Here is a 26,870-nt window from a genome sequence, read left to right as displayed (position 1 = left end):
GCTGCACATGGTTTGCAGAAGTTTGGCTGGAGCAGAGCGGAGCCTGGGTGGGAGCGGCAGTGTAGTTAGTGCTGCAGGCGGCGGCGGCGGCGGCGGCGGCAGAGCAGCAGGAGGCGGAGGCGGGCGGGGGGAGGGGAGGCGGCTGGGGGGGGGGGCGGAGGGGGCTCTTGCCGCCACTGCTCTCTCGCCGCCTCTCCCCCCCGGCGGGAGCCGCTCTCAGCCTCTTTGCACTAGTCGCTCCGCTCTCTCGGTCATGTGACCTTAACGTAACCGGACAGGAAAAGCCCCGCCGCCGCCGCCGCCGCCGCGCCGGAGACACCGACCGCGGCGGCAGCAGCAGCAGCAGCAGCAGCGAGAGGCAGAGGCGGCGGCGGCGGGGAGAGCACGGCCAAGGCTGCCCAGCGGTGCCTCCTCCACACCCCCCGCCGCAGCAGCACCGGCGACAGGTAAGCACGCAACGCCTCCACCTCCCGGGGCCGGTGCCCACGTGCCGCCCCCGGCCCGGGCTCCGGGAAGGCGGAGGGGGGGCGGGGGCCACCGGAGCTCGCAAACGGTTCCGGCACCAACGGTGGCAACAAAGAAGAATGACCCCCGTCCCGGGGCTCCGGGTGAAGGCAGGCGGAGGGCCTGGACCACACGGGGACCCAGTTCTGGGAAGCGAGGGCAGGGGCGCCCCGCGGGGGCGGGGGCGGCTGCGCCTGGCGCCGGGGCTCTGGCCGCCTGACAAAACCATCCCCCGGAGCCAGGCGGCGGCGAGTCGGCGGCGGCTCCATCCGGGGCTTTGCGGGAGGGGGAGGGGACGGAAGCCGAGAGGGCGGGCGGCGGATCGGAGGGAGGGAGGGAGGGAGGAAGGGGAGGGGGGCGATTCGCGTTCCGTTCCCCGTTGCCGGTCCCTTCCTTCTCGCCGCCACCGCGAAGTGCGTCCCGAGCGGCGGCGGCCGGTGAGCGTCCCGCGCTGGAGCCCTGAGAGGCGGGCCCGTCAGGTGCGTAATCCTTCCGACGCCTCGCCGCCGCCTCCTGCTGCTGCCGCCGCTGCTTCTTCGGCGGCAAGGCCGCGAGCTGCGGAAGTGGGTTTGGGGGAGGGGAGCGGAGACGGAGGGGGAGGGGAGGGATCCGGTCCGACCGGAGCAGGCCCGGCCTCTCTGGCGCTTCTCCCAGCTGCAGCGGCTCCTACAGCTGCTGCCGCTACTGCTGCGGCTCCGCCTCCCCGCTCGCGGGCGGGGGCGCGCACGCGCGCTTCCGGCCTCCTCGGGTCTCGCGCTGTCTTCGGCTCTCGCGCGCGCTCTTCCCCTGGCCCTGTCTGACCACCCCCCGCCCCCGGCGCCGGAGCTGTTGCGCCAGCCGGGGCGTTGCGCACGGCGTAGGCGTCGGCATTGTGTTAAACTCCGCGGGACTTGGGGAGAGCGCGCGCGCGCACGCGGGACCGAGGGAAGCGGAGAGCGTGCGGCGTGGCCGGAGTGCGTCGCCCCTCCCCTCCCCTTCCCTCAGCCCCTCGGGTATGGGGGCGGGGCCGGGGTGCGCGGCGCCCGGGCCCGTCGGGCCCCTGCCGGTCTAGCCGGCCCCGCCCCCGGCCGGGCCCCCGCCCCCCCCCCGGGACGGGGCGGGGCGAGGCAGGACGCCGCGGCCGTTGGGCCGCTCCCCTGCGGGCGGGGTGGATGGAGGCCTCCCTGGGCGCCGCCTGGGACTGCCGCGGCCCGGGCTGCGGGTGTGGGCGCGTTAGGCCGGCAGGCTCGGGCTTCCGCTCCACGGGCAATCTGCGCCTCCGCTGAGGCCGAGGTTAGCCCGGAGCTGCGCTGTGGTTTCTGGCTGCTTTGCCTTGGGGTGTGGGACCGGCGTCCGAGCCGCGCTCCCGGCCAGCGCGGCCCTCGTCTCCCACTCCCCCACTCCTCCGCCCCAGGGCTCTGAGAAGGGGAGCTTGGGGGCGCGGAGGCTGCTTCCCCGGCCCGAGGCGTTTTTCTTGTGTAGCGGAACCCCCAAACCATTGATTTTTTAAACAGGCTAAAAAGAGAACTGATAATGAATGCATCGGTGCTTAGGAAGCAAGGTTTTTGTCGCGTTTAGCTGGTAGTGAAAGGAGGCAATAGGAAAGCAAGGGTAGCAGGGCAGGCAAGAAAGTGATTGGGCCGGATGAAAATGCAGACAGTTTTTGCTAGGCCAATTGACTGCGAGAACTTGGAACTGCTGAACTCCTAATTATGCCTTAGGGAAATAACCCCCACCCCCGCCCCACCGCTGCAGTGTTCATTTGCTCTTCATCAAATACAATGGTCCCACTTAGTGTGTGTTTCCATTCTACTCATTTTTATAAGTTTTTGTTGCAGTAAAGCATAAAAAAGGTCAGAATTACGAGTTCACGGGCTCACACGGAGCTCCGGGGTGCTCTGGGTTTCCCTAAATGGGCTGCACTGTCCTTTTTAGGACAGATCATCTATGTCGACCCTGACGGAGCACGGGAGCAGGATGTACATATCACTAGCATTTTAGTTTGAGAGGCCTGAAGCTTCAATAGGAAATCAGAATTAAGACATTTTAAGTCCTCCGATTTATTACAAAGCAACATTCATTGTTCAAATAGATTTTATTTTGCATTTTAAATAACAGGCCGTTATTAAATAATAGGATGTACATGCAGGGTGTTTTCAAACTGTTAAAAGGTAGTTTTTGAGAAAAAAGTTCTAATACTGCATTCCTTCAAACTGGGCATTTCTCAATAAACTTGTGGTTTGTAGGTTATTTTCTAGCCAAAGAATTGACCTGTTTATTGACACCATGGTAAAATCTCAAAGCACAACTTTATACCGGTGGTATTAAGTGCCACAAATAGTAGTGGAGAAGACCATGAAAGGGGGACAGATAAACCGCCCCTAAAACTTTGCTGTACTGTGTAGCCCAACCACTTGCCAGTTTTAAAGCTTCTCTCAAAGAGGGTGTAAATAAATGGTGCTCTGCAAACTTCTGCTGAAATACTCCAGCAGCAGAGTAAACACTGTGCATGTTTTAGGTCCACGATGACAATTTCTTTTTTATCTTAAAGATTAATATGGGGGCGCCTGGGTGGCTCAGTCGGTTGAGCGTCTGATTTCGGCTCAGGTCATGATCTCACTGTTGGTGAGTGTGAGCCCAGGGTCGGGCTCTGTGCTGACAGCTCAGAGCCTGGAGCCTCCTTCAGATTGTCTCCCTCTCTCAAGTTTTTAAAGGTCAATATGAACTTTGCACTGTCCTCAAAGATCTATACCTTTTTAATGTAAAAATTATGTAAAATATAAAGTTTTATCCACCTTGACCTTTTAAGATGTGCCTTGTAAACGCTACATGTCCCGGAATAGGGGGATGCGCTTTCCCCAGCTTGAGAATTCCAGACCTGGAGGTAGAAAGTGAAGGAGGCCTCTAAGGCAGGTATGTGGCATTGGCTGGGGATCAGCTTTGCAGTTGGAGACCTGCCATCTCTTACCTGTCTCAGTGCTGCATCCCGAGGCCCGCTGGCCTTTCCCTGAAGTCAACTTGGAACATTGAGCAAGTAGTGTGGTTCCAGCCTGTCACTGTAAAGGAAGGACTGCTGGTCTGCTGGAGACTTTTCCATAAATTTCAGAGTGCACGCAGCAGAAAAGGGAATTTATCCCTTTTCCTAATTCCTTATGGTCGCTAAGTATGACTCTGAAAACCTAAAAAGTAATTGAGAGTTTTTATTTTCCCAAAGAAAAAAAAATTATAAACATTCTAAGCATTAGCTCGAGAACATTTTCTAAGCCTTTTTTATGTTCAAGTTAAGTTATATTTTTATTAGCAAATGAAACTTAAATAATTGAAATATTACTTTGAATCAATAGCAAATAAAAGTTAGTGTTTTACAATGCCAATATGCCATTGAGAGATGGAGCCAGTAGCCGCAGAACCAGGAGTTGGCAGTCCAGGATATTTTAGGACTTTTTTTTTCTGTTATGAAGGCCAAGTTAGGGGCTAATATTTACACTCAAGCACATAATTCCCAGTTCATGTGGATGAGGTACACATCATATAACTTTCTGACTTCAAGAAAGCCCAGTGTGCAAAGGCAGGAATTTATAAAGCATTTTTATGTATCTGACTACTCACAAAATGGTTCTTTTTACTTTGTAAGAGGTTTTACTTTACAAGACGTATAGTTCCATTAAATTCTGTACACGCCTAAGCTCTACACCAAGCAAGGATGAACTGTTAAGAATCATCTGAGAATAGTTTCAAAGTATATTTGTGTTCTACACCGTGCCTACCTAGATGCTTAGATTCTCTGAGCCCCAGAGTAATTTCTGAAAGGGGTTGTCTAAGTGTGTTCTACAGACCGTTGTGAATCTCCAGGACCCCCTCAGGGTTCCATGAGGTCAAAACAACTTGTTTAATAATAAGATGTGATTAGCCTTTTTAGCTGTTGATAAAATGGGTCAACGTTGGAAAGATCTGCATAACTCGATGAGCTGACATTTTCCAGTGACCGATGGGTGATGTTAAAAACTGTGCATAGGTAAAAGATCTGTTAAAAGAGCGAGATAGAGCAATGAACTTTCCTTCCATTAGAGTAGGAAATTTTCATTCATTATGTATTTTTAGATCGCACAGCTAAACTGCAAGAAACTGCAACTTACCAAGTTTTGGTGTAGTATCAAAGAAAAATGTCCACAATCACCTAGAAAAGCTATTAAAATACTTCTTTTTCCAACTGCATCTGTGGGTGAGGTTGGATTTTCTTTGATATTCAACCAAAAAAGATATCACAACAAAGTAAGTGGAGAGGCAGAGTAAATGCAGAATCCAGTTGTCTTCTATTACAGAGATTTGTAAAAACAGCAAATTAAGTTTTCAATTCTGTGTCATCATATGTAGGTTTCCTTAAAGTTGATTATAGCATAATGCCTTTAGAATTATCACTTTAATTAATATCAAGTCTTTATTAGCCGTAAATCTCTGATTTGTGGCTCCTTGACACAGCCTGTCCCGGAACTACCTCCTTCTGACCTTCACTTAGAAATTAAAAACTAATTCCAATGGTAACGTCAGCAACACGTAATTGAAAAGGCAAACTCTTACAAATTCAATGGTTTTCAAATTCAAAATAAGAGCTATTGATTAGTTTATGTCCCACCTTTTTCTATTTACCGTCAAGGAGGCTTGACTAAAGAAATGTTAAGAAAAATACATCAACCTGTCACCACAACTAATTAAGACACATTTCCTAGCTTTGAGATACAATTTAAAAACATTAAAATTCAAATGACTAGTCCCATTCAGGTTTACTTTATAGGCCCTAAGTATTAATTATTAATAATACTAATTGAAAAAGCAGTTTTTTCATCATGGTAAGTGGTCTGAACTACTTGAAAGAATCAATCTTACTTGTGGGTAGTGCTTTTTCTGTTACTGATGTGTCCTGTGCATTACAGTATTCATTTATGCTTCACTTAAATAAAATTAAGGACTTGAGAGGACCCTTTTAGTGCCCTTGAAATGGGTAGTCTAAGTGGTGTTTAGTATCTTAGGAGAGCTATTATCCTCAAAAAGTGAGTCATCAGTTCCCAAGCGCTGTTTTGGTCTTCTCTCCTTATGCTGAATACGTAGGAGGAACTTGGGTTGTCAAACATAATGTGATGGTATTTGTCCCATTCAGCCGCACCTCCAAACGAGTAACTTCCGTAAGGATCAGCTCCACCTTTGCTGTGTGCTGGAAGCTGAAAGCTTCCACATCTAGGGAGTGTCGCATTATCAGTGTGGGAAACAGTGGTGAGGCATTAAATAATATAAACGGTCATTTATACTTAGCTCTGGAAAGTGTTTTTTACTTATTTCCACATGTGTCTTACACCCTCTGAGTTTGCTTAAGGAAAAGAAAACTTTGTACACATGTACATGCATAAAGAAGGCATTCTGCGAAAACCCACTTTTAAGAATGATCTCCCCTCTCCATCTCCACTTTTGTTCAGTGCCTTTCTGCTCACTATTCTGATTTAAGAAAGACAAATGATTTTTTTTTTATTTAGTTTTTTTTTTTTTAAGTTCCATTTGTAGTGTTAATTGGTTGAGGGCTTTATATAGGTCTTCAGTTTCATGTCAGATTTCATGTCTGCCCTGGGTGACTAGGATTAATTAGTGACAGATCTGTGGAGCCAAGTAGTACAGAGGAAAACGTGTGAAATTTACACCCGGAAGACCAGGGCTCAGATGACTTCTGTTTGCCGTTATAACCTCTCTGAACTATCATGTAGTAATTTAATGTTGTGACTTTTGGAGTCAGATACACCCGGCTTCTCCAAAGACTCTCAAGACATAAATCACAGCAGGACTTCAGAGCTCCAGACCAATATAACCAAAGTATACTTCACACCTCTCCTTGGTCATCTCAAAAGTATCTTGGTCCCAGCACATCTGAACATAACCCTCACGATCTTCCCCATAAAGCTGCCTTTTTGCCTGTCTTCCCTCTCCTGGTGGGAATCCCCACGATCTCTCCAGTCACACGAGCGAGAAATCTAGGAGTGATCTTGGACACCTCAATTTCCCCCACCCTCCTCCCTCTAACTCACCAACCGATTCCGTTGAGTTTTTATCTTCTAACTATGTTTCGAATCCTGTCCCTCTCACCCCATCCTGATGGCCACCACCCAGTCTGTCTTGTCTCTTCTAGACCATGGGAAGGTCTCCCCTCACCCGGCTCTTCACCACTCCCGCCTGCAGTGTGGCCATCCTGTCACTTCCACTGCAAAATCCCCTCTGGTGCCTCCCTGTTGCTCTTAAGATAGGAACCGAAATCTTTAAGAAGACCTGAGTCTCCAACTTCACCTAGCCTATTCCTTTCTGGCTCTTTGCCCTTCAGCCACACGGACCTTCGTTCAGTTCCCCAGTTGCCTCTTGCTCCCATCTTGCTTTTGCAGATGCTGACCTCTGCCCAGAATACTCCATCCTTGCCCAGTTAACTCTTCTTCAAATATCTGCTTAACCAAGGTCTCCTCACAGAAGACTTCCCTGACCTCCAACCCGCAAATTGGACCCCAGTGCCTTATATTTTTCTTCACATTGTACATTTGTGTACGTGTTCGATTCTCCCCTCTTGAACTCTGTCTGTATTCTGCATACCCTTGCATCCACTGTGCCTGGCACCTCAGAAGGCTTTCACCAAAAGCATGGCGACTTCCCAGATCTGCGTCTTAGGAGCTGGCCTACACGTGGGCAAGTTACTTAACTTTTCTAACTCTGGTAGATTCCTTCTGGAGAGAGGGTAATTGGTCCTTGGTACATAATAAGTGGTCATTAATTATTAGTGCTATAGTTATTAATATTATAATTAATACCGAATAGCGAGGAAATGATATACCATGGTATTGTTGAGGATTAAATGAGGAGTGTAAAGAGTATACTGTAAAGTATAAAGCACTATTCCGAACTTAATTGAAGTTCTGAAGTTCATGAAGAAGGATGAAGTGATATTTACAAATAAAAGACTTGGTTGGGGGCCTGGGTGGCTCATTCTGTTGAACACCCAACTCTTGGTTTCAGCTCAGGTCATGATCTCGTGGTTTGTGGGATCGAGCCCCGCGCTGGGCTCTGTGCTGACACTGACAGCGAGGAGACTGCTTGGGATTCTCTGTCTCCCTGTCTGACCCTCCCCTTCTCATGCGTGCATGCTCTCATTCTCTCTCTTTCTCTCTCAAAATAAATAAATAGACTTTAAAAAATAAAAAACTTGGGGCATCTGGGTAACTTAGGCATTGGATTTTTGATCTCAGTTCAGGTCTTGATTTCAAGAGTCATGAGTTCTAGACTCACGTTGGCTTCTATGCTGGGTATGAAGCCTACTTAAAAAAAAAAATCAAAAACTTTTGCTAAAATATAGCTCCCTTTCCAATGATGTGACTTTTTAGGTTAGTCTAGGATCATCAGAAATTTAACTTCCCGCACAGCACCCAGCTAGTCAGAGGCCAAACCATGTCTGGCACTCAACATTCTTCTCTCTGAACATATAGTCATTAACAAACATATAGTTTTTTTAAACATCAGACAATATTCTAGGTACTTGGAATAAAGTAATAAATGATAAATAGGACTCCATGCTGGCTTTCTGGAAGCACCAGGCAGACATAAGTAGACTGGCATGTTCACAGGTGCTCCAGAGGGAAGGAGAGCTTCCTGATCTTAAGGACCCGGAAATTCTGCAGAGGACAAATAGGGCTGGGGCTGGGGGGGCGGTAAGTGGTGAGTCCCTCTGGAGGTGGCACGTTCGAAGGTCTGGCACAGAGGTTCTAAGGCCCCCTTCAAACGGGCCTCCTTTCCCGACAGTGGGAATAAAATCAGGGGCTGAACTCAGCTTTGAGAGCGAGGCCTCTGAGCAGGGAGTGTTGCAAACTGCTGGGAGCCCAAGATTGGTCTGGGCTTCTGGACCTTCTGGTTGTAAAGAAAAATGCCCCTCTTCAGCTTTATCTCATTTCATCCAGCGTTTCCGAAGTGAGCGAAATAACATCACTTTGTCTCCATGATCATTAACATATTCAGATGAAACTGGGCTTTTGGTGATGCTTGAATTTCCGAACAAGTTGGATACTTGATCACTTCATAAAGATCATCAAGTAGATAATCTTATATCAAGAAAAGAACCAGGCACAATTTAATGTCATAAAATTTCATGTAGTAATTTTTTGTGCATGAGAAAATTTATTCCCTATAATGAATATAGTGCCAACAACCCTTCCTTCAGAAAAGTATTCTGACCTTATGTCTTTTCTACCCATTTATATTTAGAAGTCCCCCATCCTACAGGGTACCTGAGTAGCTCAGTCAGTTGAGCATCTGACTCTTGATTTCAGCTCTAGTCATGATCTCACAGTCATTGGATTGAGGAGCCCCACTCCAGTCTCTGCACTAGGTGTGGAGTCTGCTTGGGATTCTTTCTCTCTCTCTCTCTCTCTCTTTCTCTTTCTTTCTCTCTCTCTCTGCTCCTTTCCCTTGCTTGCATGCTCACTCTCTCTCTAAAAAATATATATATATTAAAAAAAAAAAGTCCCCCATCCTACAGGGTATGTGAATATTTTATGACTTTTCTTGCAAAATAAAGAGGGACTGATACTGTTGGACCCCTAGTTTTGAGGTTGGTTGATTGGTTTTTAGGAGGTCTGTGAAATCGTAAAGTCTGGAAACCATTAGTTTGGATCAGCATGAGAGTATGTTGTGCAGAGTTAAGCAGGGGTTGGGTCATGCAGGGCTGGGTAGGCGGTGCTGAAGAATTTGGGTTTCATCCTAAAGGCAGTAGGGAATCGCAGAAGGATTTTCAGCTGGTTAGTAACATCAGATTTGACCTTTGGAAAGATCATCCTGGCTCTTCCCTGTGGATGGATTCAAGGGCAAGAGCTAGAAATGAAGAGATGAGTAGGGAGGCAGAGCTAAGGTGGTGGGGGTAAGGAGTTGAAGTCGGTGAGCCCCGGGTGACTGACTGAGGAGTGAGGGAAGTGAGGCCCTAAGTGGAGTGGAGATCCCTGCCTTGGTCAAAGAGTGGATGGCTGTGCCATGCACTAAGCCAGGGATACAGAAGGAGCAGGTTTGTGTCCGTGGCTTTTGTTGTCTTTGGGGGGAGATGAGGGTGAGGGGAAGGGGGACTTGAGTTGCCTTGCCTATCCTGAATTGAGGGGGTGCTGCGGTATGGCCCAGCGGAAGTGGATCGGATCCCCACAGGGGGAGTCCACGGAATGAGAAGCAGGCTGTGGACAAAAGGCAGAGGGGCATCAGCAAAAGAGGAATCCTTGGTGGCGATGAAAACAGAACAGGCAGAGGTGATAGAAAACCAAAGCACAGTGGCCTCAGAGCCCAAGACAGTATTGATGGAGCAGGAGGAAGGGTGTTAAATGCCGCAGAGAGGTCGAGTAAGCGTACTCTGTGGGGCTGGGGAGCAGAGGTCCTCTGTGACCTTGCTGAGCCATTTCAGCGTGGGGAATGGTGGGGGGTGGGGGCACAGGAGTGATGCTGCTGGTCAGCAGTTGGTGGGAAGGGAAGAGCAGACATCCATTTCCCCAAAGGGGGGGTGACCTCCACCAGAACCCCCCCCTCCCCATAAAAGATCTGCCGTCTCAGCCAGTGCGGCATAGGCTGCATGGAAATGGCTCTGAAGGGGCCTTGAGGAGGAAAGACTTCAGATGGCAGTGCTGTTGGCTGGGGGGCACTGCCTGAGATGCCCCCAGGCTTGGGGACCCCCCCCCACTCTGTCTTCTCGGACTCATTCATGTGTGTGAGACTCTAGGGCGGAGTCTTATTTTTCTCCCTGAGAAAGGTTTCTTTGGTCTCTGAAGTACGATTTTTAAAAATGCACACGGTTTTGTGTTTCCTATGTGAATTTGGAACATTCTTTCCATTTTCCCTCCTCTTGTTTGGTTTTTTTCCCATCCCTGAGACCCCTGTACATGTGTTCTTCCCTCTATCTGTAAAAGACATGTTCAGTTTGTTTCCTATTCTAGATTGAATAGGAGATCTCTAAATTGAGATCCTAAAGTAACTGGTAGACTCCCTTAAAAAAAGAAACATCTCATAGTTTTCTCATAGCTTCATTCTTATGGTCTTAAAAAAAACATACGTTTGTGGAATGAGAAGCCCTACCTTTTGCTCTATGGAAGGAGAGGCTGTATATCCATTAATGTAAGAACAAAACCTTCAAAGTCCTGTCAAACACTGATCAGTTTGATGACATTAAAACATAAAATTATATGTCAGAAATCTCTGTAAAACAAAATTAAGAGAAAGTGAGAAAAATATTAGCGGCATGTGGTAAAGGGCTCGTTTTTATTACGTTACAAAGGGTTTTTACAGATCAATAAAAAGACAAACAACCTGATTGAAAACCAGGCAGAGCTCACTAGGGGAATGCAGGAGGAAATGTAAATGATCAATAAACACAAAAATATACTTCCTCTCATCATTAAATCCATAGAAGGTAGGAAAATGAGTGTGGATTTGGCAAAGATTCTCAAAGACGTGGCCATAATACCCAGTGTGGCCAGAGTGTGGAGAAAGTGGCAGAGGGATTGGTGGATGGACAACACACTATTGTGTGTCCGTGATCTTTGAATTTCTCGTAACAAGTACATATACTTAAAAGCAGCGATAAAAACAATATTTCCGAGGGGAGCCTGGGTGGTTCAGTCGGTTAAGCGTCCGACTCTTAATTTTAGCTCAGGTCACGATCTCGCGGTTCGCAGTTCGAGCCCCATGTCGGGCTCTGCGCTGAAATCACAGAGCCTGCTTGGGATTCTGTCTGCCTCTCTCTCTCTGCCCCTTCCCGGCCTGCTCTCTCACTCAAAAAATAAATAAACATTTTTTAAAAATGTTGTTTAATCATGTTATAAGAGAATATAAGAATATTTCCGATTAATTGTAAACATACTTGCACATAGCACGTCCCAGCAAATCAAATGACCCTGTTGAAATCTCACTTCTTGTGCTTTCAGATTCTATAATCAAGGGCAAATCAGCTAACCTCTCAGCCTGTTTCCTCATATATAGAATACGAATAGCAGTAATACCTCAAATACCTTAGCGTGAAATTAAATGAAGAGCATATGGAAATGAATGGTCAAGGAAACACTCCGTAAATAACAGCCACTCTTGTCATCATCATCAAGAAATAAATAGTAATATGTTCTCGCACTTGAAGCTGCTGTCTGTCCGTGAATGACACCTGAAACCACCTAAACATGTAGGGAACCATGATCAGAGACAGAACACGTGAAATAGTGTTCGCAGGTTGCTCTTCGAGGTGTATTATACTTTCTTGTAGAGAAAGGCAGGTTAGTAGGATGGAAAAGGAAGTCGTCTGGCACTTTTCAGAGAACAGCCTTGAAGGCGAGCTTCTAAAAGTTATATCCTGGTGGAGGTCAGGTTCGAGTGATGTTTCTTTGTGGTCCCTGCCACCCTGCAACCTGGCACCGTCTCTTGTTTTCATCCTGAACCCCAGGCCTCGTTTTCTGTGTCCCCTTCCTAATCTTAGCGCTTTCCCCTGCACAGGAAATATTGGGGGACGAAGGTCCTGATGCTTTCCACGGATTTGAATGTATAACTGAGCCTACGGTGTAGGTCTGGGTACCCAGATTGCTGCAGCCTTAAGTGACCCTCCTGCCTTTCATGTTTGGATGTAACTCTGGATAGAAAACACGAGACTTGACATCCTCCAGTCTTGCCTTGTGACCTGATCGGTCTCTTACAGTATTGATCCGTCTCGTTCGTTCCTTTCAGGTAACACTTGTTAATTTCTGAATCTGCCAGATCATCCCTAGAACAGGAAGGAGAGTGGGGAGATCAGTACCAGCTTAGTAAGAATTGCCATGGTCTGTTTTTTTTAAAAGCGTATTGATCATGTATTCTCCAAACTAGCTTTCCCAATTCTGTAGTTAAACATCATAGTTATCCTTTTTTTTATTATTATTGTTAATCTGGCTAATTAATTGATGTGTGGTGGGTTTTTCTTTTTTTTTACTTTTTATTTTTAGACGACTATAAATACACGTGCAGTTGCAACAAATAATAGAGATCCCGCAAGCCCTTTACTGAGTTTCCCCTAGTGGAAACTCGGTAAACTGAGTTTCCTACTTGCTAAACTGTGCTCCCACATCCTGGCCAGGGTGCTGACGTTGACACAGTTGAGCTGCAGAACATTCCTATCACAAGGATCCTTCATGTCGCCCTTCTGAAGCCAAACGCATTTCCCTCCTGCTCCCCTCACCCTCTGTTACTAATCTGTTCTCTGTTCCTATGATCTTGAAGAATGTTAAATACATAGAATCATGCAGTATGTGACCTTTGGGGATTGGCTCTTTTCCCTCTGTATAATTGACCCACCTTGCTATATGTACGTATCAGTAGTTCATTTCTCCTTGCTGGCTGTGTTGTTTCCTGTGGTGTGGGCATACCACACTGCTTAACTGTTCATCCGCTGGGGGACACCTGGGTCGTTGCTAGTTTTTGACTATGAGGAATAAAGCTGTTGTGGATATCCATGGGTAGGTTTTGGTGTGAACATAAGTTTTCATTCTCTGGGATAGATGTTCGTGAGCATAATTGTTCGGTAGGACGGTAGTTGCATATTGAGTTTTTCTAAGAAACTGCTCTTTTCTGGAGCGGCTACACCATTTTACGTTCTCCCCAGCAGTGTTTGAAGAGTCTGCTTCCTTGACATCCTTGTCAGCATTTGGTGTTGCCATTACTTTATTTTGGCCATTGTGATAGGTTTATAATGAAATCTCATCGTGGTTTTCGTTTGCTTTTCCTTAATCGCTAATGATGTTGGCAATCGTTTCATGTGTTTATGGACCATTTGCATATCCTCTTTGGTGAAATGTCTCTTCAAGCCTACTGCCTATTTTCTGAATAGATTTTTTTTTCCTGTTGGGTTTTGAGAATTCTTTGCATATTCTCTATATACCTGTCCTTGGTCAAAAGGTTTGCAAAGGTTTTCAAATATTTTTCTCCTGGTCTTTAGCTTGCCTTTTCAGCCTCTTTTAACAGGACCTTTCACAGAACAAAAACTTTTAATTTTAATGAAATCCGACTTACCATTTTCTCCTTTTATGGATTATACTTTTGATGTTGTTAGGTATAAAAACTCTGTATCTAATGCTAGATCCCTAAGATTTTTCTCCCATTTTTTCCCCCGAAAGTTATAGTTGGGTGTTTTACCTTGGAGTCTGTAATTCATTTTGAGTTAATTTTTATAGAAGGTATGAAACTTAGGTCAGGGCTCTTTTTTTTTTTTTTTTTGATCTATGTCCAGTTTATCTACGCCATTTGTCAAAAAGATTGTTCCTGCACTGAGTTGCTTCTGTGAGTTCGTCAACAATCAGTTGCGTGTATTCATGTGGATGCTCATCAGCCCTGGGTGCTCATTCTGTCTCACTGGTCTGCATGTTTGTCCCTTCGACAATACCACACAGTCTTGGACACTGTAGCTATCTGATGCTTCCTGAAGTCCGGCTGACTCCTCCCAATTCGCTATTCTTTTTAAAAAATCATTTTAGCTCTTCTGGTTCCTTTGGCTTAACATTATACATGTTTCAATACCCCTATCTATAGCAACAAAAAAATCTTGCTAGAATTTTTAAAAAAATTTTTTTTCAATGTTTTTTATTTATTTTTGGGACAGAGAGAGACAGAGCATGAACGGGGGAGGGGCAGAGAGAGAGGGAGACACAGAATCGGAAACAGGCTCCAGGCTCTGAGCCATCAGCCCAGAGCCTGACGCGGGGCTCGAACTCACGGACTGTGAGATCGTGACCTGGCTGAAGTCGGACGCTCAACCGACTGCGCCACCCAGGCGCCCCTAGAATTTTAATAAGAATTGTGTCAAACCTATGTACAGACTTGAGAAAAATTTATGTTCTTACTGAGCCTTCCTAACTGTAAATACGCTACATCTTTCCATTTTGTTAGATATTCTTTGATTTTTTTTTCCCTTCAGCGTTATAGTTTTCAACATACATGTTTTGTTAGTCCTATACATGTTTTGTTAGATTGACACATATGTATTCCAGTTTTTGAGTGATTGTAAATGGTATTATATTTCTAATTTCAGTGGCCACAAGTTCAAAGTTAGTGTATAGAATTACAATTGACTTTTTCATGTTAATCTTATAGCCTGTCCGTGGTGTTGCCAAACTCATTTATTAGTTCCAGGCGTTTTTTTGTAGATTCCATGGGATTTTTTTCTGCATAACAACAATGTCATCTGGAAATCAGGACAGTTTTAGTTCGTGTGTGTGTGTGTGTGTGTGTGTGTGTGTCTTTTATTTCCGTTCTTCCTTTATTGCAGTGGCTAGAACTTCCAGTACTATGTTCAGTACTGAGAGTGGGCAACTTTGCTCATTCACAGTCTTAGAGAGAAAGCATTCGCTGCTTATAACATTGAGTCTACTGTTAGGTATAAAGCTGATCTGTGTGTAGTGAGCTGTTATAAATACTCTTTGCGGGAAAGGAGCACTCTCCTGATTTGATGAACCGTCCCCTTTAGAGGCACTTCCCCTGCTGGAGATAGATTCAGGCCAAGTGGTTTGCTACGGTGAAGTGTAAGGAATGAAGACCTTAGAATCCGGACTCAGAACACGCAGATTTAAATTTTGGCTCCCCTGCGTTGGAGCTAGCTGGCCTGGGCAAATTATTTACACCTCTCAAAGCCCAATTCCTCCTCCACAAAAAAGGGAGAAGAGCACCCTCCTCCGTCCTGCCTCCGGGAGTGCAGGCATCCAGGGGAGTAATTGTATCACTGCCAGGGGCGGCCCTGCCCACACTGTAGGAGCTGGAAAACTGCCCCAGTTTAGTGAGATCTTCACTGTACCCTGCTGTGGCCCCACCCCAGCACCTTAATTGGTCTCTGTGGAAGTTTTGACAGTTTCTGATAGGTCGTTAAAATTTGCATTTGGAATCTTAAACTATAAGACTAGCGGATCTGGGGGTGTTGGCTGTCCCAAGAGCAGACAACTGAGTCCGTTTCGTGGGCACATCACGTAATCCCCCGATTCACGGTCAGTGTCGTCATCTGTAAAATGGAAGTGAAGACAGAGTTACTTCAGCGGGCTGCTGCGAAGACTGAGTGAGTTTACGTAACATTGTTAGCATGACACGTTAGCTGTGATCGTTACTGTTGGTGACTGTAAAAAAGGACACATACTTACTTGTGAATCACCTTTCTTAAAAAAAAAATTGTTTGCTTTGCAGATTTTTAAAAAAATGGATTTGGCCAACCATGGACTTATTCTCCTGCAACAGTTAAACGCTCAGCGAGAGTTTGGTTTCCTGTGTGACTGCACGGTTGCCATCGGCGATGTGTACTTCAAGGCACACAAATCAGTTCTTGCTTCATTCTCCAATTACTTTAAGATGTTGTTTGTCCATCAGACCAGGTAACTAACGTGGTTGATAATAATCTAATGACTGTAGACGCTGAACTTCCATGGCCCTCTTTCCCTCTGAACCTGCTCTTTGCCCATCCAGACCATGGGTCTCACCTCCTCTCCCTGGAATCCTAGGCTCCCAGGCTCCCAGTTTTCCCTCATGACCTCACTTGCCAACCTTGCTCATCTTGGTTACTCATGCTTTCAGTAGCCATTGAGAATCCCTGACCGGCAAGCCCTCAGCAGCGCGCCCCCCACCCCACCCCCACCCCCGCTCCCCGGACCCTGGCTGGGTGTCCCCTGCACAGCAGGATCGACAGCAGCCTCCTGGATCCCTTTCTCCCACTCCTCTGGCCCCACCCCCACTCCCAATCTCCCCACACACACACCCCTGAGTCTCCCCCCACCCCCCATGCCTTTCCCAATCTTAATCCTGGTCTGCCAGTCTAATGGGAAGCTTGAGGGCATGAATTCCCCAGCTTCCTTCTTTTTTTTCTTAAAACATCTCAAACTCCCTCCGTATCTCTGCTTGGTTTTTCCTTCCCATCTCTCCTGCCTCGGAGAAGAGGACCCTGGATGTCCAAGGAAAAGGGATCTTCCTCCAAGCGTCGTGCTACCAGATCCCGCCTCTTACTTTTTTGTTCTGTACTTTTCACCGCGCGCGCTCTCTCCCCACCTTCGAGTCCCCGAAGGATCCACGCCCCCAACACCCAGTGGTGGCGTCTACTTGACTTACAGGGCAGTTTCTCCTTTATTTCACTGTGGAAGTGTTCAGAGGGCGAACCGCAGCCTAGCTCGTGCGCCCCCCACCCCTCGTCCCCGCTGCCACCGCCGTGTCTGCCCCATCTCTACCGAAATCATTTCTCAGACGTCACCTCTTGATCAAAACCACGGCTCTTCTCTCAGCCTCTGGCTTCTCAGCCTCAGTCCTAGGCAGCATTTGCTGCCTACTGTTTTCTTCCTCTCAGGGTTGTTCTCTGTCTGCGCTTTGACAATGCAGAGTGTCCCGTTCTCCTGCCCTCTGGGAGCTGTGCTGAGTTTTGGTCTCGGGCCCTCCATGCTTCTTTCCATATGCACTCTACCCCAAGGGGAGCTGCTAGTGCTCCGGGATTTTGCCTCTGCTGGAAACCACCAGTTTACAGCTCTGGCCTTGACCTTTCTCTGTGTCCTCCAGAACTCTGCTTCTCAAGGCCGTGAGGCTGGCCGCTCGTGGGCTTGAATGGAGTTGTGTGCCGGTCTGAAGCAGAGTTAGGCCTTTTCTGGGTCGTTCCCTGACCTCCCTGTTGATCTCCAGGTGACCTGTTCTTCAAATCGCTCTAAAACCCTATCCTCTGGTCCCCTGAGCCATGTTTCCCTCACACCCCTTTTGCATTAGTCCTTTCCTTCCCCTTCTCACTTCCTTCCATTTCCTAATCATTTTCCACGACTGTGAGATTAATATTTCTGAACAGTGCTTTGACTGTAGGACGCCTTGGATCAGAAATCCCCCCCTCCGTGGTGTTAGTCCTTTGATCACAAACCTGCAGGATCGCCTCCACACATCAAAACAGCACACACATTCCTTGTTCTCTTTCAAGGCCCCTCAGGCTGGCAGCCTGACCTCCAAACCCCCTTGGGACCGCCCCTCCCACCAGGCCACTCCACTCCATCAGCCCAGCGCCCCCCCCCCCCATCCAAAGTGATAAAAGCCACTTCTTTCCTCTCCCACATCTCCTAGCACTTTATTTTTGCCCCTTACAAGATCCACGCATTTTCCCTGTGTTGTTCTTTGTGTATTTCTCTCCCCTCCTCTTTTGTAAGTTTCTTGAGGGCAGAGACTGGGTTTTACAAATCTTTTTGAAAGCCCCAGTGTATAGGTCCGGTATTTGTACATAATAGCCACTTGTTAAATGTCTGGGGGAGCAGAATGGGGAAACAATAGGAATAATAGCAAGCAGAGGTTGCTTTATCTCAGGCACTAAGGATGTTCCCTTTTAAGGATATGGAGACTTCATAACTAATGGGTACTTAGAAGTCTCCACACAATGAATGAAACTGTCTTGAAAGGAGGAAGATTTTCATTTGGGGGAGTAAAAGAATACAATATAATGAGTTTTAAATAGATGCAAGAAACTTAAATGTAGGGCAATTAAATGCCTTTGTAACAAGGAAATGTGGGATCTGTGTGGATAGGAGTCCCAAATGTAAGCAATCAAGTGTTGTTGTTGGAGGAGGCACGCGACATTTCTCATGGACACCAAGCAAATCCTGGTCGAAGGCCAGAGGCACGCTTTTAAACCAAGGCGTATTTTGCAAGGTTGCTCTGAACAGCCACCTGACTACCCAAAAGGTGGACTGAGAATACGGTTTTTTGCACACTTGGTTTAAGCGTGTTTTAATGCCTGCAGAACCACTAGCTGTATCTCTGTCTCGTGTGCAGCACTCTGGGAAGTTTTAAATCTTGTAGAACTACAAACATTGAGCTCCCAAAAGTAAAACCGCAGAGGGGCAAGTTTTGCTAAGCACAACCTCCTGATGAGGTTGGACATTATTTAAAATTCCTTATTTCCAAAGTTCATTAAGCCCATCTTTTACTTTGATATTCTAGTAAAGGAAAAATTAAAACTGAATTACGGTGAAAGTTTGCATGAAAGGCTCGTAGCTGTGCTAAAACTGTGTTTTTCCCATAAAAGTGTTGTCTCAAGCAGACATCTGCAAATCAAACCACATAGGTGTAATTATCTTGTGGAGAGCTATGTCCTTCCAGAAGGACTTGGAAATGACTGAAGTCTGGCCCATAGCAAGCTGAGAGGTCTAGCTGCCTGGAAGGGGAAGCAGTCAGAGAGATGGCTGCAGTGTGACCTAAGGAGCTTTTTTAAATAACTTTTTTTAAGGGTCTCCATGTGTATATGTGTGCATGTGTACTTTTGCTTCAAGAAAACAAAGTCAAGAAATGAAAAGAGCTGGTTTCTGGGAACCTCCCTGGGCGCCGCATGAACTCCCAGAGATTCCCGCCTCCCTCTCCCTGGTGCGTCCTCACCAGCCCAGTGGGCCACTTTGGGGCCCTTCTCCCTCCGGCCTGGCTGGGTCTCCCAGCCCCATTTCTTCCTTGCCTTCAGAGACTGCACACAATTCTTTAAAATCTGAGCTCTGCTGAGTCACCACCCTTTGTGGCACTAGACAGAGGACAACCTGTACAATAACAAATGAGGGGAAATGACAAAACTTATAACAAAATTTTGATGGAAAGAGGCCCTGCTTGGTAGTTCCCGCTCACAGATGCTGCCCCCGTTTGGATTTCTGCCCTTCCCTTTTCTTTTTGGGAAGCCACGGGTCCCTTCCTTCTGCCTGGAGGAACATTCCATCCTAGCAGAACAAGGGTGCCCTATAGTTTCCTGGGAGTACTTTGTACTCTAAAGGCCTATGGTTTCCCGTTCTCGATTTCGGAGGGGATTGTTTGCATGACTAAAGTATTCCCCACACATGATCCCTGAAGCTTTGTTTTGAATATTGAACTTCCCTAGAGCACCTAAAGGCATCCCAGTATACACCCAGTATTGTTGGCAGTCGCCCTGTGCTTAAAGGGAAGACCTCCTGTGTTTGCATTCCTATTTAAAGGAAGATAAATAAAGCACTATAAAAGACTCCAAAGGAAGATGAGTGAGTGATCTGTGTGTCTTTTTAAAAAATAGAATCACATAAGCTCTGTTCTTTCTGCTGCTAAAGTGCTGCCACTTTTTATTCTTTGACTTTTCATACTTTGTAGTCAGAGGTTTTTCACATGACTATTGTATGCATTCATCTTGAAATATACACACGTTGATAGCAAAACAGCAATTATTCAAATCTGTTGTCATAAACTGCTATTACAGTCACCTTTAAAAAAATAGAATAAAATGTTAAATTTGGAAGAGCAAGGTATACTGTTACTATTTTAGCATGTTGGAAAATATTTATTATTAAGATAAACAGCTAAAGGAGACAAAAAGTTATAATAGTAAGTGGTATAATAAAAAAAAAAATGATTAGGGGTGCCCAGGCGGCTTAGTTGGTTAAGCGTCTGACTCTTGACCTCACTCAGGTCTTGAGCTCAGGGTCATGAGTTCAAGCCCCGTGATGGGCTCTGCGCTGGACTTGAAGGTTACTTAAAAAAAAAACAAATTATAAATTCTAAAGGCATTCAGGGAAGCTGCCTTTGAAGTTGAAAATGCATTGTCTATATTGTCTGTAGAATATAATTCACTGAGTGGATGATAGCACATACCTCATAATATATAGATAGATATCATTGCTTTCTAATGATGCATTCGAATTTCTGTCATTACTGATGGTTTAGGAAGAGTTCTTTGGGACGTGAGTATAGCTGCTTGACCAGAATGATGTTTCTGGAATGAGGCAAACACGAACGTCTAAAAGTTAGAAAATCAGCAATGCCACCATCTGCTTTAGGTGTCTCAGATAAATCACCTAACTTTTGGTGATCTCACGTTCCAGATCTGTCAAATGGGAATGATCAGATCTGCCTTAAATGCCACATAGGATTGTTTTCATGCTCTACACAATTTTGGTGTCACGGGTTTGGAATTAGACCAAGATTTAGTTAGACCCTCTTACTAACTGTGTGGTTTTGAGCAAAGTAGGAATCTCTTTGAGCCTCAGTTCCTCATCCGTAAAATGAGAATTAATGGCAACTTAATGAGATAATGCCTGTGAAGCCCAGTTGTAATTCTGGTGACGGTGATGGTGATGTTTTGGTAAGTTGTCCCGGAACTGTTTTGTGATGCAATCTAGCAACACTGGGAAGGTGATCCGGCCCCAGTAGAGCTACAATGTACCTCCAACTCTTAACGGTGCTTCCTCCTCCATGCTGGAGGGAGATCAGGGAGCTGCAGAGCACAGTCAGGTTTTCTTTTTCTTTCACTTTTGTTGCGTTGCTCTCAGGCACTGGTTCATTCTAGCCCAGGTCTTCACACCCCCCCACCCCCCATGTCATTTTACAAATGAAGAAACTTTCTTATCGGGTAGATTGCTTGATTTACTTTGAAAGATCACCTGCTGAGCTCTGGATGGCACTGGGTCAATAGAAGATGCCAAGACTTTTAGCCAAAGATCTCCTAGAGTCCTACATAAAAATATAGTGTGATATGATAGAAATGTACATAGATTATGAGGAGAAAAACTTCTTCAAGAGTCTAGGGGCTAAGATGGCATATTTCATTAACGTGAACTTTTTGGTTCCCAGTCCTCGAAAATCTATTTATCGTATTTCTCTCTGTTCTTAATATAATTAAATTACATAGGTGCCAGTTATCTCCCTTGAGTATTCCATTTCACGAAACACTAACAGTAAGAAATGGGGAATGTTCTCGTTTCATTTGCCTTTTTTTTTTCTCCAGAGTTCATGTTATCATTGGAGACGCGAGTTGACATTTCCTTACAAATTGTTCACTTGTTTCTTTCAGTGAGTGTGTCCGTTTGAAACCAACTGACATACAGCCAGATATTTTCAGCTATCTCTTACATCTGATGTACACGGGAAAGATGGCGCCTCAGCTGATTGATCCCGTTCGGTTAGAACAGGGGATCAAGTTTCTGCACGCTTACCCACTGATCCAAGAAGCTAGCCTGGCCAGCCAAGGAGCCTTTTCTCATCCCGACCAAGTTTTCCCGCTGGCTTCTTCCTTGTACGGCATTCAGATTGCAGACCATCAGCTGAGACAAGCCACCAAGATCGCTTCGGCACCCGAGAAACTCGGGCGAGACCCACGGCCGCAGACCTCCAGGATGAGCCAGGAGCAGGTGCCCGAGGCCCCACCGCTGTCTCAGCTGACGTCCAATCTGGCCCAGGTGAATCGGACACATCTGACTCCCTCGGACCCCCTGCAGACCTCGCTGTCTCCAGAACTCGTTTCCACTCCCGTGCCTCCCCCTCCCCCTGGGGAGGAGACCAACCTGGAAGCCTCTTCGTCCGACGAACAGCCCGCATCCCTCACCATAGCCCACGTCAAGCCGAGCATCATGAAGAGGAACGGAAGCTTTCCCAAGTACTACGCCTGCCACCTGTGCGGCCGGCGCTTCACCCTCCGCAGCAGTTTGCGGGAACACCTCCAGATTCACACCGGCGTACCTTTCACGTCCAGCCAGCCGGGAGAAAGCCGCGTGCCCCTGTCTCTTTGTAGCAACGCAGCCGACCTGGGCAAAGACACCATGGAAGTGCCTGAGGCTGGGATGATAAGTGACAGTGAGCTGCAGCACATCTCCGACTCTCCCATCATCGACGGGCAGCAGCACTCGGAGACGCCCCCGCCCTCGGACATCGCGGACATTGACAACTTGGAGCAGGCGGACCAAGAGAGGGAGGTAAAGAGACGCAAGTATGAGTGCACGATATGCGGCCGAAAGTTTATCCAGAAGAGCCACTGGAGGGAGCACATGTACATACACACCGGGAAGCCTTTCAAATGCAGCACTTGTGACAAGAGTTTTTGCAGGGCCAACCAGGCCGCCCGGCACGTATGCCTCAATCAGAGCATCGACACGTACACCATGGTGGACAAACAGACTCTGGAACTCTGCACGTTTGAGGAAGGGAGTCAGATGGACAACATGTTGGTACAGACCAACAAACCCTACAAATGCAACTTGTGTGACAAAACGTTCTCCACTCCCAATGAGGTGGTTAAACATTCGTGCCAAAACCAGAACTCGGACGTTTTCGCCCTGGACGAGGGGCGGTCCATTCTGCTGGGCAGTGGGGACGCAGAAGTAACGGAACCTGACCACCCAGTGTTAGCTTCCATCAAAAAGGAACAGGAAACAGTGTTGTTAGACTGAATGTTACCTATCTTTTTAAAAACTGTCGTTTTTACAGAGACTGTCTCCTTTCCCTTGCCCCAATTCAGAACTGTAGTTCTCCATGGCATGATACAAACAGGTCCCTGGTCCCTTTGTCCACCTCACCCCCTCCTCCCCAACCCCATCCCTTCCTCCGTAAAGGCTTTGTGCATTATAAACCTGGAACATGTTTACTTTAATTCAGGGGATATTGGAAAGATAATGGTCAGTAGTACTTATAAACTCAAATAGATTTTGAGACGTTTTAGATGACTTAAAAGCAAACTTGGAACTAATGAAGGGTATGTTAACAAAACACAACAACTAGAATGCAATTTGGTAAGCTAGAATTATGACTTTCCCTGGGGAAGAAGTCTTCCTTCTCAGAAAGTGTTGGAAAATACAGCATGCTTCTTAGAGATACAGCTGGGCTGTGTACTATGCAAAATCTAGGTGTGGGGGAAACTTTTAACCCAAGAAAACACTCTCAGTATTTATTCTCCAGGTGTCTTATTTCAGAATGCATCCTTTGAGATTATGTCCAGTCGAGAAAAATCACTAGTTAAGAAATCTACTTGAACAGAACACAAGAGAGAAAAAGTAATAATGTGATGGCAATCTTAATTTTTGGATAGAACATGACCAAGCTGTGAGTTGTGTGTGTTTGTAAGAGAAAATGTGTGGGTATTTGCTATAAACAGGTGAATTAATGCACATGCCTTAGCTAATTGCTGGCTTCTTTCAAAATTGAACAGTAACAAAACTCTCTGTTTCAGTTTCTGACAAATCTGTCGGTTGTTTTAAAAATCAGATTTGAAAGTCCTGTGCAGTAGATTGTCTTTCTGAATAGAAAATGACACGCTATTCCAGCAGTTGCCAGTGTGAAATCTGTTTTAGCACCAACCAGCTGCTTCAGATCAATGTGTGCACGTAGGAACGTGGATCCTAGAGGGGAAGTTGTGAGCAAAGCATGTGGTGACTTTAATGACTTTAAAAGTTAATGCTAATAGTTTACTGGCAACATTTGTTGAAGCATCAAAAATGGCAAAGAAAAATCAGGACAAAAACGCCTAATTGCTGATTGGAAAAAAAAAAAAAAAAAAACCCAAAAAACAACTTGATTTTGATGTTAGTCTCCACTTTTTTTTTTTTTTAAACACCTGAAATTTCCTCCATTGGCCTGAAAGCAGTAAACTGTGTCCACGAATCTTTCCTCACGCCAATGACAGAATGGTCTCACAGGACTAAACAGGAGCCAGAAATAAGGACCGAAGGGGAAAGGGAAAAACAGTTCATAGCTGTGCTGTACGTATATGTTAAAAACTGAATATCCCGTCATCCTGTTTCATGTATAGTTGAGTTCGCAGATTTGTAAGTTTTTATACATACTTTCATGGAATAAACATTTAATTAAGTGAGTATCTTATCTTGTCTGTGTATCAGTCCGTCTGCCCAAAAAGCAGGAGAAGTAGAGACCAAGGCCTCTCTTTGCTGCCTCTCTCTGTCCATCTGCAGAACCGTGGGCGGGTCCCCTAACTTGAGCAGCATTTTCAACATCTGTAAAACGAAGACAGTGGCAATTGTGGATCGTCATCTTGTGGGAATCAAATAAGTCAACTGTATCCGAAAATGCTATGGACAGTCCAACCTTGGCCAGGAATGGATCGGAAAGTCCAACTTTCCCAAGGAAGAAAGAGACACCAAGAGGCGTTTACCTAAAAGTGACACACGTTCGTGCTGTGTAAACCTCGGTTCTTAAATAGTGAGAGGTTTCCACTGATTTCCTCTGTTGAAACTATATTCACATCTCCCAATTTAAATGACAGTCTTGAGCCAAGTTAACTTCTCTGAAATTCTGTGGAAGGGGAAATCCAGGCATGCCTCACAGGCCTCCACAGCACTCCAGGCAGCCTCAAAGGGACATGGGATGTGGCCGGAGGCTCTTAAACAGCAGAAAGTCATGGGAATCACGAGGGATCTGGTGGGTGATGAGAGAGGGTAAGGCGCCAGCCAGCCCCAGCTCACTTCCCGCAAGTTGGTGGAGGGGGGAAGGGCAGGACCTGTGTTCAGCTATTCATTATGGGTGGGGTGCAGGGCTCTTAAGCGTTAGTCTGTGGCCACCTCCCCTGGGACAGACCTGTCAGTTCCCTCCATACCCTAGAATGTTCCATGGCTGTTTAATCCCAAGAGGTTATAAATTTAACAATTTATTCTTAATTTTTGATGGTACTAATTTAAACGAGCTTTGCAAATTTCAGTCGAGGATGTAATCAGTCTGAGCCCCTTAAACTTCAGAAGTAACTTAAGCTGTCACTCTCCACGTTCTAGCCCCTATTAACACTACCGGTTCTATTACTTTTCTTTTCATGGGGAAAACAAATTCAAAATCATTCAAACAAAAACTCATTCAACAAATTGAGCTAAATAATAAATTTGTAAAGTATTGTAGGATTTCACTTTACCATGAGAAATATGGCTGTAATGGGAAGAAAACGTTGCCATTCAAAGGTATTTGTTGGAGCACCTGGGTGCCTCAGCTGGTTAAGCGACTTTTGATTTTGGCTCAGGTCATGATCTTGAGGTCATGAGATGGAGTTCCACGCTGGGTGTGAAGGCTGCTTAAGATTGTCTCTCGCCCTCTCCCTCTGCCCTTTCCCTGCGCACGTATGCTCTCTCTCAAAAAAAAAATATATATATTCTCCAATAAAACTGGAAATATATACATACATATATAAAGCGACTTTGGATAATGACCTAAGAATGGAGAGTGGAGTGGACTCCAAACCTTCTTTTTAAAGTCATAGGGGGACACCTGGCTGGCTCAGTCAGTAGAGCATATGACTTTTTAAATTTTTTTATAATGTCAAGTTAGCTAACATACAGTATATACAGTGTGCTCTTGGCTTCAGGAGTAGATTCCCATAATTCATCACTTACATGCAACACCCAGTGCTCATCCCAAGTGCCCTCCTCAATGCCCATCACCCATTTTCCCCTCCCCCTACCCCCCCCATCAACCCTCAGTTTGTTCTTTGTATTTAAGAGTCTTTTATGGTTTCCTTCCCTCTCTGTAACTATTTTTCCCTTCCCTTCCCCATAGTCTGTTAAGTTTCTCAAATTCCACACGAGTGAAATCATATGATATCTTTCTCTGACTTATTTCACTTAGCATAATAGCTTCCAGTTCGATCTACATTGTTGCAAATGGCAAGATTTCATTCTTTTTCATTGCCAAGTAGTATTCTGTTCTATTTATAAACCACATCTTCTTTATCCATTCATCAGTGGATGGACATTTGGGCTCTTTCCATAATTTGGCTATTGTTGAAAGTGCTGCTATAAACATTGGGGTACATGTGCCCCTATGCATCAGCACTCCTGTATCCCCTGGGTAAATTCCTAGTAGGAGCATATGACTCTTCATCTTGGGATTGTAAATTCGAGCCCTGTGTTGGGTGTAGAGGTTACTTAAAAATAAAATATTTTTTAAAAAATGTTAGAGGCTCCTGAGTGGCTCAGTCATTTGGGCATCTGACTTCGGTTCAGGTCATGATCTCAAGGTTCATGGGTTCGGGCCCCACATCAGACTCTGTGGTGACAGCTCAGAGCCTGGGACCTGCCTCAGAGTCCGGGTCTCCCTCTCTTTCTGCTCCTCCCCCACTTACACTCTCTCTCTCTCTCTCTCTCAAAAATGAATAAACATTAAAAAAAAAAAATAAGTCATAGGAACCAGCCACTATTGTCATTTATAATCTCTCACAAGAAAGGGCAAGAGTTGAGGCATGCAAAATGAGCCCTTCATTTCAAAAGGTAAACCACTGAACTGCTATTAAAAAGATCAAGGCACTTAAGAGGATGGTTGGGGAGAATGGTGCATGCAGGGTACTTCCTAAGACTTGGCTGGGAATTACAGTGGGAGCAGGGGAGCCCTCTTCACTCATTCATTAGTGATGAATGTCGAGACAAACTTATTCATATGGGGAGTGTAGTTTATTGGAATGGAAATTGTTCTTGAGGTTGACAGCATTTTTAGGACAATTTTCAGAATCCTCAAAATACTTTGCATTTTGCTTTGCTTTAGCTCTTCATTTTGGTCTGGAACAAATGATTGCACATCAATCTGCCTTTTCCAGAACTAGCTCCTTAAACACAGCTGGAAGAATATCAACTAAACTG

General features: G+C 45.9%; 1 protein-coding gene across 5 annotated transcripts; it reads left to right on the top strand.

The window, feature by feature from the left end:
* Positions 1 to 318: 318 nt before the first annotated feature.
* On the top strand, positions 319 to 24,115 carry ZBTB2 (zinc finger and BTB domain containing 2). Of its 5 annotated transcripts, none has more exons than XM_023254510.2 (3): positions 319 to 446; positions 15,706 to 15,890; positions 21,323 to 24,115. In XM_023254510.2, exons 2-3 carry the CDS (start codon positions 15,718 to 15,720, stop codon positions 22,692 to 22,694), a joined length of 1,545 nt encoding a protein of 514 aa, XP_023110278.2. In that variant the 5' UTR covers positions 319 to 446; positions 15,706 to 15,717; the 3' UTR covers positions 22,695 to 24,115. The 5 variants fall into 5 exon arrangements, with proteins under 5 accessions (XP_023110278.2, XP_044914153.1, XP_044914150.1 ...); XM_045058215.1 differs by lacking the exon at positions 319 to 446 and adding an exon at positions 859 to 983; XM_045058217.1 differs by lacking the exon at positions 319 to 446 and adding an exon at positions 11,256 to 12,234.
* Positions 24,116 to 26,870: the final 2,755 nt, after the last annotated feature.

Source organism: Felis catus, chromosome B2 (assembly GCF_018350175.1).
Source record: "Felis catus isolate Fca126 chromosome B2, F.catus_Fca126_mat1.0, whole genome shotgun sequence".
NCBI lineage: Eukaryota > Metazoa > Chordata > Mammalia > Carnivora > Felidae > Felis > Felis catus.
Note: the sequence above shows the minus strand (reverse complement) of the source record. Positions and strands in the feature narration are given on the sequence as shown.